At 34.6% G+C, this 16185-nt stretch overlaps 1 protein-coding gene across 1 annotated transcript in view; it reads right to left on the bottom strand.

Annotated features, from left to right (window-relative positions):
• LOC145247429 (kinesin-like protein KIF25) overlaps positions 1–16185 on the bottom strand; it is a 446897-nt gene that overhangs the window by 375851 nt on the left and 54861 nt on the right. Inside the window, exon 3 of the mRNA XM_080109187.1 lies at positions 13590–13728. Coding sequence (XP_079965313.1) covers positions 13590–13728 — 139 coding nt within the window. The remainder of the gene's footprint in view (positions 1–13589; positions 13729–16185) is intronic.

The raw sequence follows: 16185 nt of genomic DNA, 5'->3' as shown, positions 1-16185 counted from the left end.
CGCTGGAACTAAACAATAAAAATATATCATTGTATCCATCCTCAGCGATTTCACCAAGATAAGGAAGCTTACTCTTCCAAACATTATCTCCTCTTTTGATATTTTTTTACAGGGGAAGTCAACACTTATCAAGGCTCAAACGCCACTCGAGGATAAGGGTTAACGAGTGTACACTTGTAACCTGGATAAAAGTGTAGTAATCGTTAGTATTGAAAAAGTGGGTATGATTTATTCATTTAAGGGGGCAGCTCAACAAGAATTTGTTTGCATTAGACTTGAAGACAACCATAGTGTACTCAGTTGGAAAGCGGGCCGGTAGTTCTAGGAAAGAAGCTTTGTTTATGGAATTTACATTTAGATTTAGGCACGGATAGAAAGTGAGGGAAATTGCTGATATTGGTTGTAAGATAAATGTTTTCTTTTTGTGAAAGTTTGGTAAGGAAGGGGATCATAGATTGAAGCTCAGACGAGCACTTACCATGAAAATAATGGATTAATTATTTGAAATAAGGTAAATAAACACATTTATTTTAAAAATATATATCAATTTATGGATATTCGTATTTATTATATTTAAGTCATATTTTTAGTGGAGTTTTGAAATTAAGTAACATTGTCTAACCCCGAAGAACTCAAAAACCGAAAATCCTATCGATTGGTAATTCAGCTACGTTTTGGCCAATGTGCCCTCTGGCCGTATTCAGATGTACGACTCATGTTCAACAATGATTTTCTTAGTATTTAAATACAAATCATGTCGGTTTATTGCTAACCGTCTAAGGCGTCATTTTAATAATTTCTTTCAATCGTAGGCGTGTCCCTTTTCTTCATGAGATTCTCATGGATGGCTCTGGTCTTCGGGGGTGGGGGTATTGTCTGCCGCATGTATATCTCATTGCGTGTGTCTCTTTGTCTGTATCTATGTATGTAATCGTGATATGTCTAGTGTCTATATATAACCATATTCATAATGTCTTATCAAATTAGTATGTATGTGCCTGTGTGTATAACCAAACGTTGACATACCTTTTTTCTGCCTTTTGGCTTTGTTGCTCATAGCTACAAAGGGAACCGCATGCATAAAATATCAAGTCGGGGACTTCTTTTAATTAATTCTTGGTTTATTCTTTCTCAGTCTTGGTGGTGCCCATTCTTTCTTATCTGCTGTTCTTAAATCTTTTTTTTTTTTTTTCGTTTCTTTCTCTGACACATCTTTGCGCCAATATCGACGCGTCAGCTCCATCCAAAATCGGAAACCAGACCGACTTGCATGCGAGAGAAAATATATTCTTCTTTTTCTTTCATGCTCTCTCTCTCTTTCTCTTCCTTTCTTTCTTTCCATGTTCTCTTTCACACGTATTCGAATGACCTATTTCAGGTGCTATCGTCAACCCCAGCTACAGAGTTTGACATACGTCAGCTACTTGAACTCTTCTCGCACTAACCAACCTGCACAGCAAAATCAATATTTTCAACATGCCGACATAACCCGGTTTAGATTACATATCATTGAGGAGAAATCAACTCTGAAACTTCTCGGTCTTTCTCTCTCATCAAATCTTTCTTGGGGTTCATATATTAAATCCATTGCTATTTCTGTTTCTCGATTCTCTTTCTCACTTTTAAATTTTCTCACATCTGAAGCTGTTATTTATCTCTAACAATCTACTATCATGTATGGATTATTGCCACATTTGGGCTGATGAATCTTGGTCCTATTTGAAGCTTCTTCATAAATTGCAGAAGCGTATCTGTAATTTGATTGGTCCCACCCTTTTTTTTTCTCTGTAATCTTTCTCACGGACGTGATGTTGCTATTCTCATTTTTTTCTATAAATACTATAATTGCATGTATTCTTCAGAATTGTTTGGTCTATTCCCTGCTTTTTTTGTTCCAGATCGTCTAATCCTTTCATCGAGTGGTCTTCATCAATTCATTGTTTTTATACCGCATTCTAATACAGCTTCCTATTCCAGTAGCTTCTTTCCAAGAACTGCAAGTTTGTGGAACTCTCTTACTGCTGACTGTTTTCTTCCTTCCTATAACCTTGGTCTTTTCACGACTAAGGTCAATAAGCATCTCTTGTCTTTGCGATAATAATCTTTCGTTCTTGTTAGCTCCTTACATTAAGTGGCTTTACGCCCTGTATGGAGCGATTTCCATTTTAAAAAAGATTTGCCTGTCTATTCACTGCTATTTTTGTACAAGTATCAGTGCCCTGTCTGGGAACCTGACTTTCCTTACCTTCCGGCCTTTTATCGCGTCTTGTTGCAGTGGGAAGCGACTATCGGCTATTTAAGCATTCTGTGCATGTGATTATAATTGGCTGACGACCAAATAAGTTTCAACCTCAATGGATCTTGGATCTATTTCCAATCCAATGTCTTTGTTGATTCAAGCATAATTTCATTCAGGAGATCCATCGATGTGGATGGATCAGCATACAGATAACCACACATTTAGAACGTTGTCTAAACCTGAAGTAAAAGAAAATATCGGAAATTTTCGGCGTTTTCTTTTATCTTAATTGAATGTGGATATGCTTTTAATTGGCATCAAAACAAAGCGGTTTGTGAATAATTTTAGTAATTTATAAACGTCACGGTCACCGAAGAACGCAAGAAAAAAAATCTGTTTACGCATTGAATATAGCTTTATGTTGTTTTTGTTATACAATGCTAAATGAGAAATCGTTTCCATTAAAATCCAGTCGATGTTATGCCTCTAAAATTGAGGAAAGCACGATTGAAATGTATCAACATTATGTGAATAATCGAAATCAATAAACGATGACGACCGAATTTGACCTGGTGTCGTGTGATTTCACTTATTCAAATAATGTTGACATTTTCCAAACTCACTTTTCTCAATTTTAGATGTGTAATACTAACTGTATTTTTAATGCAAATGATTCTTCATTTAGTAATATACAACAAAAACAACAACATAAAACTATTTTTATTGCCTAAACAGATTTTTTCTAGTGTTAGTCCATAGCTACAACCTTTATACATTACCATAATTGTGGTTCTTTCATTAGAAGCTGCGACTCTAGATAGATTAAATGCAGACAGTATGCAGAACTGGAGACTTTGTTAGTTTGATCACATTGCAAGAATAAATGAAACTACTTGTTTTAGTAGATGTAGAACACTTAAAGAAGCAGGATTGGCAGGGGAAAGCCAGAGAAAACATGAAAGGAGGTTATAAGAATAGACCTGAAAGAAAGCGAGAAAGAAAGCGAGATACAGAACTGACTATAGATTAGTTTGGAAATCACTTTCTAAAAGTCATCGAACAAGTAAAACAGACGATAAATCGAATATGATGATTGATTAATTTATTTATTGCAGACTGTTATCCTCATCTTTTCAGTTGTTGTTTCACGACGTTTCGGCTAACTATTCCTCTGGCCTTCATCAGGTGGTAACCGCGACGGGATAGGAACTCTGAATCTCTTAACTGCATCCTCATCAATTACTGCCTTCCATAGTTGTTGTCATCTCACCAAGTTACTTATTTGGCCAAAATGTGGTGAGACAGCAACAACTATGGATGGTAGTAATTGCTGAGGATGCAGATAGGACATTTGGAGTTTCTATCCCGTCGCGGTTACCACCTGATGAAGGCCAGAGTTAATTTGGATGACGAATTCAAATTTATCACTAAGACCCTTTGTAATAATCGTTACCCCTTGGATATTGTTGAAACTACTATCAATAAGAAAGTTTCTAATTTTCATAAACCCAAAGAAATTATAGCTAATAGATGTCCTATGTACCTACGTCTACCTTGGCTAGGTAACATCAGTGACCGATTTGCTAAGCAAATTTCTTTGTCTGTGCAACGGTGTTATTTCGCATCGAACCCGCGTGTTGTTTTTTCAACTAGGCATATGTTGCCGTCTATTAGCAAAGATGTTCTTTCCCCCCTCACCCCACCATAATAAATCTAGTATTTATTTATTTAAATGTAGTTGCAGTGAGCACTATGTTGGGCGAACATCGCAAAGATTAGATTTTCGTTTGAAACAGTATGTGTCTTCAAAGATTCGTTATGCAAATTTTTCACCCTCGGATGTTCTGAGTAATACGTATTGTTCTGCGATTTGCGACCATCTTATAAATAACCATGCGTGTGCCACGACATGTTTACGATCCTTAGTAAGTCGCACTATCCCTATTATTTGAAAATTTTAGAGACTCTTTTTATTAAGTCATTGAGACCTTCTCTTTGCAAGCAAAAAGGAAATCTTCTAGGACTTAATTTAGTCTCTATGTAATTTTTCCCCCGTTTATTTCTGCTTTTTGTTTGTTTGTTTTTTTTCCTACCCTCGCCATATTCATGACATTTTTGTTTGTTTTAAAGCGTATTTTCCTCGATTTAGCTTTAATAGGTGAGGAACGAAACCTGGTTAGCTAATCTTTATTTTCATTTTTTATTTTTTAAATTCATTATGCTTTTTGGTCTGTATATAGCCGTTATATATATATATATATATATATATATATATATATATATATATATATATATAAAAGTGAACGTGTCTGTGTGTGTGTCTGTGTCTGTATACATTTCCCTACGCAATAACTCTGTCAATTTTTAGTCTACAAACTCGAAATTTTATATACAGGCTACTGAGATTTGGGAAAATCGATGTGATCGGTTTTTGGCCAGAAATTTGGCGATTAAGGGGTCAAAGTTCAACGATTTGACCTTTGAGAACTCTACCAAACTCCTCCGACAATTTTGGGTCTACACACTTGAAATTTTAGATACCGGTTCGTTGGACATGGATCTAATTTAATAACTTGATTTGAGCACAAAACAATAAATTTTAAGGGGTCATAATAGGGGGTCAAAGTTAAAAAAAAATTGACCTCTGCGGTCTTTTCCAAATTACTCAGACAATTTCTGGTCTAAATATTTAAAATTTTACATAAAGGATATTCAGAGCAAGCTTTTTCATCAGTTTGGGTCGAAACTTTTTAGTTAGCAATATATAAATGTATGTATGTCTGTTTGCATGTCTGCCTTAAACTTTCAATAGAGGCGACGGATTTTACCAAGATCAGTATCGTTTTAAAGTTTGACCTTTCATACGACAGATATCAAAAAATTTGCTAAAAACATTAATATCTTCCCTTTCAAAAGGGGTCACTTTTTTCGCCGATATTTTTTAAAGTTATCCTCTCCTTTAGATTGTCTAGCCTTAATTTTAAAAAATGTCGCTTCCGGTTTGGTGGTGGTCGTAACAGCATAAACGTTAGGTTTTACCCCCGTTCTTTTCCTCCTTTGCGGTACGGGTTCGAGCCTGCCTTCCTACTACCACTTTTTTTTTTGCTCAACATACACATCCAATATATATATATATATATATATATATATATATATATATATGCGCTCTTATATATATCGAAAGGAACCACTTTTCCAAAAAGCATTTACGTAAAATTATTTTCCGTGTAAATAGTTGAATACGATTAAAATATCGTGCATAAAACAGTTGGTACTTTTTGGCAGGCATTTTGGTTTTAGGGTTGCAGACAGATAACTATTTTCTCTCTCTCTCTCTCTCTCTCTCTCTCTCTCTCTCTCTCTCTCTCTCTCTCTCTCTCTCACACACACACACACACATATATATATATATATATATATATATATATATATATATATATATATATATATATATATATATAATTACTTTCACAGCCAAACAACGTCGCAGCTCACAAGAGCCATGGCGGTCAACAAACCGGGAGTCCAAGACTTGAGTTTTTGTTTTTATTTCCTTACGCATGGAAAAACGGAACCGGAAGCATGGTTTCAACGCCCAGCCAAGACGATTTGGATATATCGTGTCGTTTGGGCATGTTGAAACCGTGTTTCTGGTTCCGTTTTCCATGCGCATGCGTAAGGAAATAAAAACAAGTCTTTTGTTTAATCGACAATTTTTTTCGCGTGTAAAATAAGCAAATAAAAAGACATTTTTAAATCGCTGTTTTTACATCGGTATTTTAAAAAATTTATTGGAATTTTTCACTGCAAGTTGCATTCGTTTTCAAACAAAAACAAAACAAATGTTTACGATTTAATATATTTTATTTATTCTGTAATTGACAGTTTAAAAGATAACAAATCAGCTTGCCTAGTCGTTGAAACTGTGTTAATAAAAAGAAAATACTTATCTGTCAACACATGATAACATTTAACTTTTTCTATACATTTTTTTTTTAAATTGGTTTGCGGTACAAATAAAAAAGATCAGACAATATTGGAAATTGAGTGACAACATTCGATCTTTCTATCTCATAAAAGGGACCAATTTCCTCTAACTATCGTTATGTTACTATGCAAACGACATGCAAACAATAATATCCACAAATCTATATATTCATAAAAGTTAAATTTTCTCTGTGAGTGTACATTTCCCTACCAAACTATTCTGTCAAATTTTCAGTCTACAGACTTGAAATATCACATAAAGGGTAATGAGATTTGGGAAAACATTTTAATAAGTTTTCAGCAAGAAATTTGGCTGGCAACGGGTCAAAGTTCAACGATTTGACCTTTGAAAACTCTACCAAACTTCTCCGCCAATTTTGTGTCTAAACACTTGAAATTTCAGATGTACGTTACTTGGACATGGATCTAATTTTTAATGTGATTTGAGGCCAAAACAATAAATGTTAAGGGATCAAAATTGGGGGAAAAGTTTTTAAAAAATTGACCTCTGCAGTCGCTACCAAATTACTCAGACAATTTTTGGTCTAAACATTTGAAATTTTGCATAAAGTGTATTCAGACATAGCGCAAGTTTTTCATCTGGTCTTGGCGGAGAATTTGGCTGCCAAGGGGTCCAAGTTCACAAGATTTGACCTTTGTAGTCTCTAGCAAACTATTCAGACAATTTTGTGTCTAAACATTTGAAATTTTATATAAAGGGTATTCAGACATGCAGCAAGTTTTTTAATCAGTTTTGGACGATAATTTGCCTGCCAAGAGGTCAAAGTTGAAAGAGTTGACCTTTGCAGACTCTACCAAACTCCTCCGCCAACTTTTGGTCTAAACACTTGAAATTTTAGATGCAGATTACCTGGACATGAGTCAAACTTTCTAATATACATATATACACATGCACATAAAGTTATGAACAGTACATAGGTAGCAGTATCAGAATTTTTGTAGGAATTTTTGACACTCCTAACACGAAACTGCGAATACAATATAAAAATCTCGTAATTTCTCTGTTAAAAGTGGGTTATTTATTTTCTTTATGGATTATACTTCCAAAATAAACTATTACAGTTGTTTTAAAAGTAATAGAAATATTTTTTTTTTAAAAAACAGTAATGAATTTTCCGAACTCAATATTTTTCAATTTTTAAACTTTAAAAATCTATCAAAATTTTTCTATTGATTCTATTTTTACGATATTTTCAGGGTCAATGTGAAATTTTATGTTCTTTCCAATAAACCGAATATAATATTTTAGACAAACGTTTTTTTTTTTAATTCACGCCCCCCCCCAAGTGTCACCCATTTTGAAATGTCTATTAAAAAGTAAATAATTAATTTATGTCGGGGAGTTTTATATATCACAAATTGAAGAGAAAAGGTCAATAAATAATATATTAAAATTTAAAACAAAAAATAAATCGCTTTTTTAGAAATTTACCTGTAAAGTCCGAAGTTTAAAACCTTATTTTATAAGAACACATTGTTTTTTTTTTGTCTTTTTTTTTTTTTAATGAAACCTTGGTCCTTGCTCCTTTAATTGAAAAAATAATTAGGGCTTGAATTACATTTTTCGAGGAGTTATAAGCTTGGAAAGACAGGGGGTCGAATAATTCACGCCTCTCATTTTGAAATGTCTATTAAAAAGTAAATAATTAATTATGTCGGGGAGTTTTATATATCACAAATTGAAGAGAAAAGGTCAATAAATAATATATTACAATTTAAAACAAAAAAAAAATCGCTTTTTTAGAAATTTACCTGTAAAGTCCGAAGTTTAAAACCTTTTTTTAAAAAAAAAAACACATTGCTTTTTTTTGTTTTTTTTTTTTTAAATAAAACCTTGGTCCTTGCTCCTTTAAGTGAAAAAAAAATAGGGCTTGAATTACATTTTTCGAGGAGTTATAAGCTTGGAAAGATGGGGTGGAATTATTCACTATTTTCACGAAATTTCTGACACTGCTAGTACATAGGCCCGAGGAAAGCCAGGCTGAACTGCTAGTGTGTATATATATATATATATATATATATATATATATATATATATATATATATATATATATATAAATATATATATATATATATATATATATATATATATTCAGCTTTAGATTCTACTTATTGATTATAGTAGTAGATTCTACTTTATGATTATAAAAGTACGCAGGAATTGCTATCGATGATCTCAACGTAGCTATTGAATTTTTGCAAATGATTTTCTCTATAACTATCCAAGAAATAATGAATGTGTGATTATCGCGTAAGCGAATTTAGCTCCAAGCACTTCAAGTGACATCACATAAACACGTCTGTCCATACGTCTTCGAAAATTAATAAAGGCATTCACACAGAATTTTTTGATAGGATATTTTCACCGAAACATAGACGTGACTCGATATCACCTCGCGGCTTTCTTCTCTCACGCAGCGCGAGTTTTTTTTTTTTTTTTCCATGTTTTCGTTTAAATATCTTGACTTCTTTTTTTTCTTTCTTTTTTCTCTCGTGTTGATCTGTAAGTTACAAATTTTTTGCGCTTGCTTGATTCAGATGTTGGCGTCCGTTTTTACTATTGTACTCACAGGAAGTATCAGGTGAAGGTTTCAAACGACCACAAAGTAAAAGTTTTGTAATGGATCCGGCAGATCTCGAACATGGTACGCCCGAGCCGGAAGTCTGCCAATATTAATGTATAAGTTTAATATAAAGTAATGAAATCAAAACGATGTAGTGTTTACCTGCTATACGCAATAATAAACATCAAACTAATATAAATACCAGTATTTATATATAGAAAATTTAATCCCAACCGAATAGAAAAGCTACATACGCAATAGAGAGTAGAGAAAATTAAAACTGTAAGTTGAAAGTTGCAATCAAAATTTATTGTTCGATTGAATACTCTAAAAAATAATTTACAAAGTCCTTATTCTGCGAAGTTTCAAAGAATTCTATTCTTGCTATTCTTCTCATCAAAGGACAGAAAGAAATCAGCAAATTATATTTGTAGCAAATAACCTGCTGATTTCTTTCTGTCCTCTGGTGAGAAGAATAGTAAGAATAGCATTTTTTGAAACTCCACGGACTTTGTAAATTATTTTTTTGGAGTATTCAGTTGAACAATAAATTTTTATTGTAAATTTCAACTTACAGTCTTAATTTTCTTTCTCTTAAGTTTAATATTATATACTAGCAAAAATACTCGCTTTAGGATGGGTTCAATATTTGGAGGGATGATGGATGAGTTTCACGGTCGTAGGTGTAATGGATTATTTCATGCAGTGTGTCTTGGGTAAGAATAGAGAATAGCCTGGCAGTACTCATCCCTGTTAAAGCTCCAAAGCACATACGAAGTGCCTTCAATAAGTTTCTAGACTTTTTTCGTATGGCCACTTTTATTGGTAGTACACACATGAAACTCTTTGAAGGAATTTCCTCTGCCGGCAATGCACAAGTTGTACCATTCCAACAAATTCTGGAAGGTTCCATGGAAATCCTCTTGTGTGAACGTGTCAATGACCCTCGTCACAGCCTCTGCCATTTCCTCAAGTGTCTAATAACGACAGTCTCTAATATTTTCCTTGAGCTTAGGGAATAACCGAAAGTCACAGGGAGCAAGGTCTGGACTATAGGGAAGGTGAGGAACTGTTTTGATGCCCATCGTGGTCAAATAGTCTGTGACAAGGACAGAGTTTTAGACTGGTGCATTTGCACAAACCTTCCGCATCTTCAGTTCCTCACAAATAATTGTGTGCACAGTTTCTAAACTTACATCACACTGTACAATTATTTATTGTCTCTATAGACACATGACGGTCCTAATCCATGAAATTCTTTATTTGGCCAAACAACTCTGGTGTTCTAACTTCCTTACACTTCTCACACTTCTAATCATTCCTCACAGATTCCCTTCCTTCCTTCCTTGAATCTCTTATGCCGCTCAAAAACTGATGCTCGATTCATGCAAGATAGTCCAAAGACAGTCTGAAGCATTCCATATGTTTCTGTACCATTTTTCCAAGTTTAAAACAGAATTCTACTGCATATCGTTCTTTTAAAGTGTCCTCACGTACAGATTGCATTTTTGAAATTCACCAGTTGTGACAATCAGGCTTTAGTAGGGTGCATTCAAATTCCTGCTGTAGCTGTTCATTTGAATCTGCAATCATAAAAATTGGTCAGTCATCTCATAAAATGTATAGCAATAATATACTGAATTTTCAAGAGCTTTTTTTTTTAATTGTGGTTCGTTGGAGCATCCGCCATTAAAATACTTGTAAAACAGACAGAAAGATGAAACATTTCGTCAATGGGAGAAAGGTTGACGCCTAGCTGACAGTTCGGGACCTATTAGGTTGATGACTCTCTTTTGAACCCCTTCTAAGAGTGAGAGACTAGTAGCAGATGCACCAACCTAAATGTGACAACAATACTCCATATATGGGCGAATGGTGATATTGTGGCGGTAGAGGATACTTTCAAGCGTAAGTAACTTTCTAGCACGGTAGAGAGAGCCCACCTTCCTTGCAGCAACCGTGACAATGCCTTCGATGTATCTGTTCCAACTCATGTTCCCTGTGAACGCTAAGCTGAGGAGTTTGAATTAAGTACTTTCAGGTAATCTATTATTAGCCATAGTTACTGATGGTTTAGAAGGCTTCTTGTAATTATTAAAAGAAGCTTAGCCTCAATTTTTGTCTCCATTCCACTACAGACTGGAAATCTTCCTCTAGGGTTTTCTGCCATTGCCTTGGATATGTGTTCATTTGTTTTCCTTTCATGCCTGTTGTGGAACATGGTGTTGTCAACAAATATATAGTCAAATTCAGAGACAATTTTACCAACGAGGTTATTTATGAATATCAGAAATAATAAAGGTCCAAGGATCGCCCCCCGAAGTACACCAAATTTATATCATATTGTTTTGATGTACGACCGTCGAAGACAACCTGGATTCTTCTCTTATTTAAGAAGAATTTAATTATCTTAAGTATTCGTCCAGTGATACCATATGATCTGATTTTCGTGAGAACACCATCGTGCCATACCCTGTCAAAAGCCTTAGATATATTCAGGGCTACTGCCCTCCCCTCCCCTGCCTTATCCAGTGTATGGTATATACGTTCAGAGATTATAGTTAGGATGTCTGCAGTAGAACGAGCTTGCCTAAATCCATATTGTTAGTTGGACAGAAGTTTAGCAACGGCAAGGTGGTGGACTAAAGCTTGATTAATTATGGACTCAAATATTTTGGCAAAAAGAGGGAGGAGGCTAATGGGGCGATAATTTAATGGGTCAGTTTTTTTGCCAAAATTCTTGTAAACTGGTACCATAGAATAAGTTTTCTAGCATTCAGGAAACAAGATTCGTTAAGACATTTGTTGAAAAGTTTGGCGAGAACTAGAGCAACCTCAGCAAAGCAGTTCTTTAATAGTACAGCCAGGATCCACTTGCTTTTGAGGTATCTAGGTTTTTTATATCATGTACTTGAGAAGGGGTGATTTTCAAATCATCTAGTGTGGTTTTTGTCTGCAAAGGAAAATCAGGGAGGGAGTGGTTTGTTGGGTCCAAAGTAGAGTTTGAGGCAAACTAACAAGTAAGCATATTAGCTTTCTCGGTTGCCGTGCAAACAACCTCATGATTGTTGGATAGTAGGGGAACTGTTCATTGTCCATTATTTACTATATTGTTGCCTTTGAACAGCTGCGCAAGAAGTTAACCATTTGGGTGAGTAGGATATGCTATAGAACTTCTGTGTGGGAACATGTGCTTCAATTGCCATTTTGAATCACTGAGTAGTCTCATTTGCGCACTGTTCCACAGGAAGAGAAAAGATATTTCCCCATGGGGCATCTCTGATGTGATCTCTGATGGCATCCCAGTCAGCTTTATAGTAGTACCTTGTCGTTTTGAGCAATGTCTCTTCAACTTGGGGTCGAGAGTTTAGAGTGATGTCTATCATTGTTATAGTGTGATCAGCATCCCTAAGTGGGCAATGGGCATTTTTTACACAATCTTCAGGGATTGTTATAAAAATAGATCTACAAGTAAAGCTTGTTGGTCCTGATGATCTGAGAAATGGGTCGGGAACTTACTGTTTGTGTCAAAGGATGGGATATAGAAAAGTTATGGGTGATGCTACCATCTGTGTTTGTGTAGTTAGAAAAGCCCAACCAATTACTGTGGTGGACATTAAAATCACCAAATATATGTATTTGGGTGCTAGTATCTAGGAGAGTGCTACATCTATGCTGTCAGAGACATAATTGATTAGAGTACAATCCTGGTTTGAGGGAGAGCGATAAAGAAAATATAGGTAGCGAACACTATGTTGTAAAGTTAGTCTAAAGCATATGAAAGCCAGGTCATCTAATTCTAGTTTAGATTCTCTAGTCATGGGGAGAGTGTTACGAATATAGACTCTAAGTCCGTGCATGTGTCTGTCAAAGTCCTTACAACAAAGTGAAAGATAACCGGACTTGTTAAAGTGGCTAGAGGGGATGGAGGTGTGCAAGTTAATTTCACAAGTTTACAACAATTTTAAATGCTTGTACAAAAAAGGTCTGGAAACTTCTTTAAGACACTCGTACAGTCACCCACTTAAATACTGATCACTGATCAGGATCACTACAACTTAACTTTAGTGATCTAACGGGAACCTGTGTCTCAACATGATTATATAATATATTCATATATATGTTTACATGAGAAATATGCTTATTCAATTATATTTCACCCTTTATTTATGCCAATGCTTTAATTTATGAAGCTCGATATAACTATAGAGTGTATGCAAATAAATGACAAAAAGTCTATAATCAAAGATGTTGTCCATCTTACCGTTTATTTCTTTCTGCATGTTAAAATGTTCAGTTCTTGATAGTAACTGTTTTGCAGTCAATTGTTTAATCTTTTCATTTGGTGTGATTTCATGAATATGTGTCTTAAAGTTACTTAAAAATATTGTTTCTTCGATTTGTCTTTTTATTCTAGCGATCGGTTTCCTACAGATGGGGGTTATACCGTAGCAGAAAAAACTAGACCTGATAAAAAAAAAGTGACAGTATTTCTGGAATTAGCCCTCTCAAATTAGGTAAAAACAGTTGAAACATCTTAGGCATCTGTGTAATTCAATCATAAAGTGAAATTATCAATTTTTATGCTAGTAGTTGCTCTCAACATCTCAAAGCTACACTTTGCAAAGAAGTAACACTATAAACAACTTCCTTAGATCTTAGCCTTGATCAGAGAGAAAAAAGCCAGATTTGCTGGTCACTGTTGGGGGCGGGGGGGGGAGTGAAATTGTGACATTCTTTTGTGGGTGCTAAAATGCAATACAAGACATGCTAATTACCTGAGACGGTTGAACTCTCAAATCTGGAACTATGCAGCTGTTGGTGCACCACTCTGCTCACATGCTGCAACTGTTCAGATGCTTTCAATTCAAATTGTCGCATTTCTTCTTTGGTTTGGACAAGATTCTGTTTCAGTTCCTGCAACAGATAAAAACATGCAAAACTTGATCAGTATGCATACAAAAATATCAAATTGAGAACCAAGTATCGTCTTACCATCAACGCTTACCCTGTGAACTCGGAATATGGAAAATTCCCATATGCACAAAACGAAATCACTGAAAAAAAAATACCCTAATTAAGGGTAAGGATAATGAGTAAACGTTGGATAAAATGATGGCTAAAATTATTGCGAACTTGCCAGGATTCGAACCTGGAATCTTCTGATCCATAGTCAGAGGCGTTATCCATTGTGGCACAAGTCCTGTCCATATGCCGAAAGATGTTACCATGACTGTATACAGACAGTGCTAAATTCCGTTGACATGGGCAGGTAACTTTTTCGACAATTGCACGAAACATCCCAAAAACCCTTAATTCGGGTTTTTTGCGTAACTCAGCATTGTTCGTTACGAACCATATATAGATAATCAATCTAGGAACTCCCACCTTTCAGGGGAAAAAAAGAATTTTTCAATTCGGTGCATCCGTTCGAAAGTTTTATTGGTATATATACACACACATAAATAAATAAATAAATAAATAATCATTTAGAATTTTATTAATAATATAGATCAACCCTTTTGGGGTCGTTTATTACTGAAGCCAGTAATTTGGAGAAATACTTTTATGTTTCAATTTTTTTTATATCTTCAATTATTTATTTATGCTGAATGGTTTGGCTATATATACATTTTTTTTTTTTTGCAATATATCAATCTCTTTCAGGTTATTTAATGCTGAATATGGTCATTTTTGGAAAGGTTTTATGCCTCAAGTACTTTATACCTTCAAATATTTATTCTAGGTAATTGGTTTAGTTGTTTTGTAAAAGAAAATAGTTGTTTTTTGTTTTTGACTTTGCAGAATATGACTGAGTTTTGCAAAGGGAAAAGAAAAAAACCATAATATCAATGTTTGGTGAATTTTAGATCATGATGTCAGTATCGCTAGACAGTTTGATCTGATAGCACCAGAAGCAAATCGAAAAGGAAAAAAGAATAGCATTTATGTTCGGTGCAATTTAAATTAAAAAAAAAAAAAGCGACATATTTATTTTATTTATTTGACGAATATTTATAACAATTACTTTTTTTACAAAAGAAAGAGAGAGACAATTTTTTTTCGTTTTTTTTTTTTTTAATACTAGCATTTCAGCTCGGCGTTGTCCGGGTGTTTGGAGGTGTATGTTGAGCAAAAAAAAACAAAAAACAAAAGCGATCAATTTTTTAAAAACTTTGACCCTTATTATGACCCCTTAAAATTTATTGTTTTGAGCTCAGCTCCAGTTATTAAGTTAGATCCATGTACCACCAACGAACCTATATCTAAAATTTCAAGTATTTAGACCCAAAATTCTCGGAGGAATTTGGTAGAGTTCTCAAAGATCAAATCGTTGAACTTTGACCCCTTAATCGCCAAATTTCTAGCCGAAAACCGATCACATAGATTTTCCCAAATCTCAGTACCCTGCATATCAAATTTCGATTGGGTGGGGAAATGTACACAGACACACACACACAAACACACACACAGGCAAACACACAGAAACATTCACTTTTATAGATATATGAATTATTAAACTTCACATACATCTATTAATAGAATGTACCGACATTGACCCAATGGGTCACATGTGTGGGGGTCGCCTGGCCTTTTTTGGGGAACTGACTTCCTCCACAAATAATAAAAATAAAAATAAGAAATCTTATGTGCAACACAAACGGAGATTTATTTCCGGAATAGAAATAACAAATAATAACAAGTTAAAACATAGTTCTCAATATTTCAGAGTTCTTTTTTTTTTAGTTCATATGAAAGGTGGAGAGTCTCTTTTTGTGTTCTTTGAATGTTCAAATATGTAACATAGACAATATTAATGTTCGTCTGTTAAAAGAGAGTATTAATGCGCGGAGCAGTGGAAACGAAATAATTGATGTTTGCACGCGTGGTAAGTCCTAATGAGAAAGCGTTGAATGAGTCGGAAGAGTTTAAAGAGACGAAAGAATGCTCGAAAGGCTAAGAGACTAAAGAGATAGATTTTGTGTTTGTGCATGTTTATATTTGGTTTGATTGGCTCCAAACGAGCTCTAGAAAATCAGTTTTAAAATGTGTCCTAAGAGGAATTCCATTGGACGGAAGACATCACGTGGGGTGCTTTCAACTACGTACGCACCTTTGGTATATAAAGTTCACGCCGGAATTTGCGTGGGTGTCATTTTTCATTTTTTTAACGCGCCGAAACAATCAATTGCACTGCGCGCCTAAATTGTATTTAACGATTTAAAATTTTGAATATTAAACTGTGCCAACTGGCACACATGTCATCTAGTAATGAATACAAAGCAAGAATTGCATCTGTATCAGAAAAAATAATAAAGAAGCAATTTGTCCAGAAGTAAAAGCAAAAAACGTAAGAGACTAATTTACAGTGAT

This window comes from Euprymna scolopes, chromosome 25 (assembly GCF_053919585.1).
Source record: "Euprymna scolopes isolate OS-2025 chromosome 25, ASM5391958v1, whole genome shotgun sequence".
Lineage (NCBI taxonomy): Eukaryota > Metazoa > Mollusca > Cephalopoda > Sepiida > Sepiolidae > Euprymna > Euprymna scolopes.
Note: the sequence above shows the minus strand (reverse complement) of the source record. Positions and strands in the feature narration are given on the sequence as shown.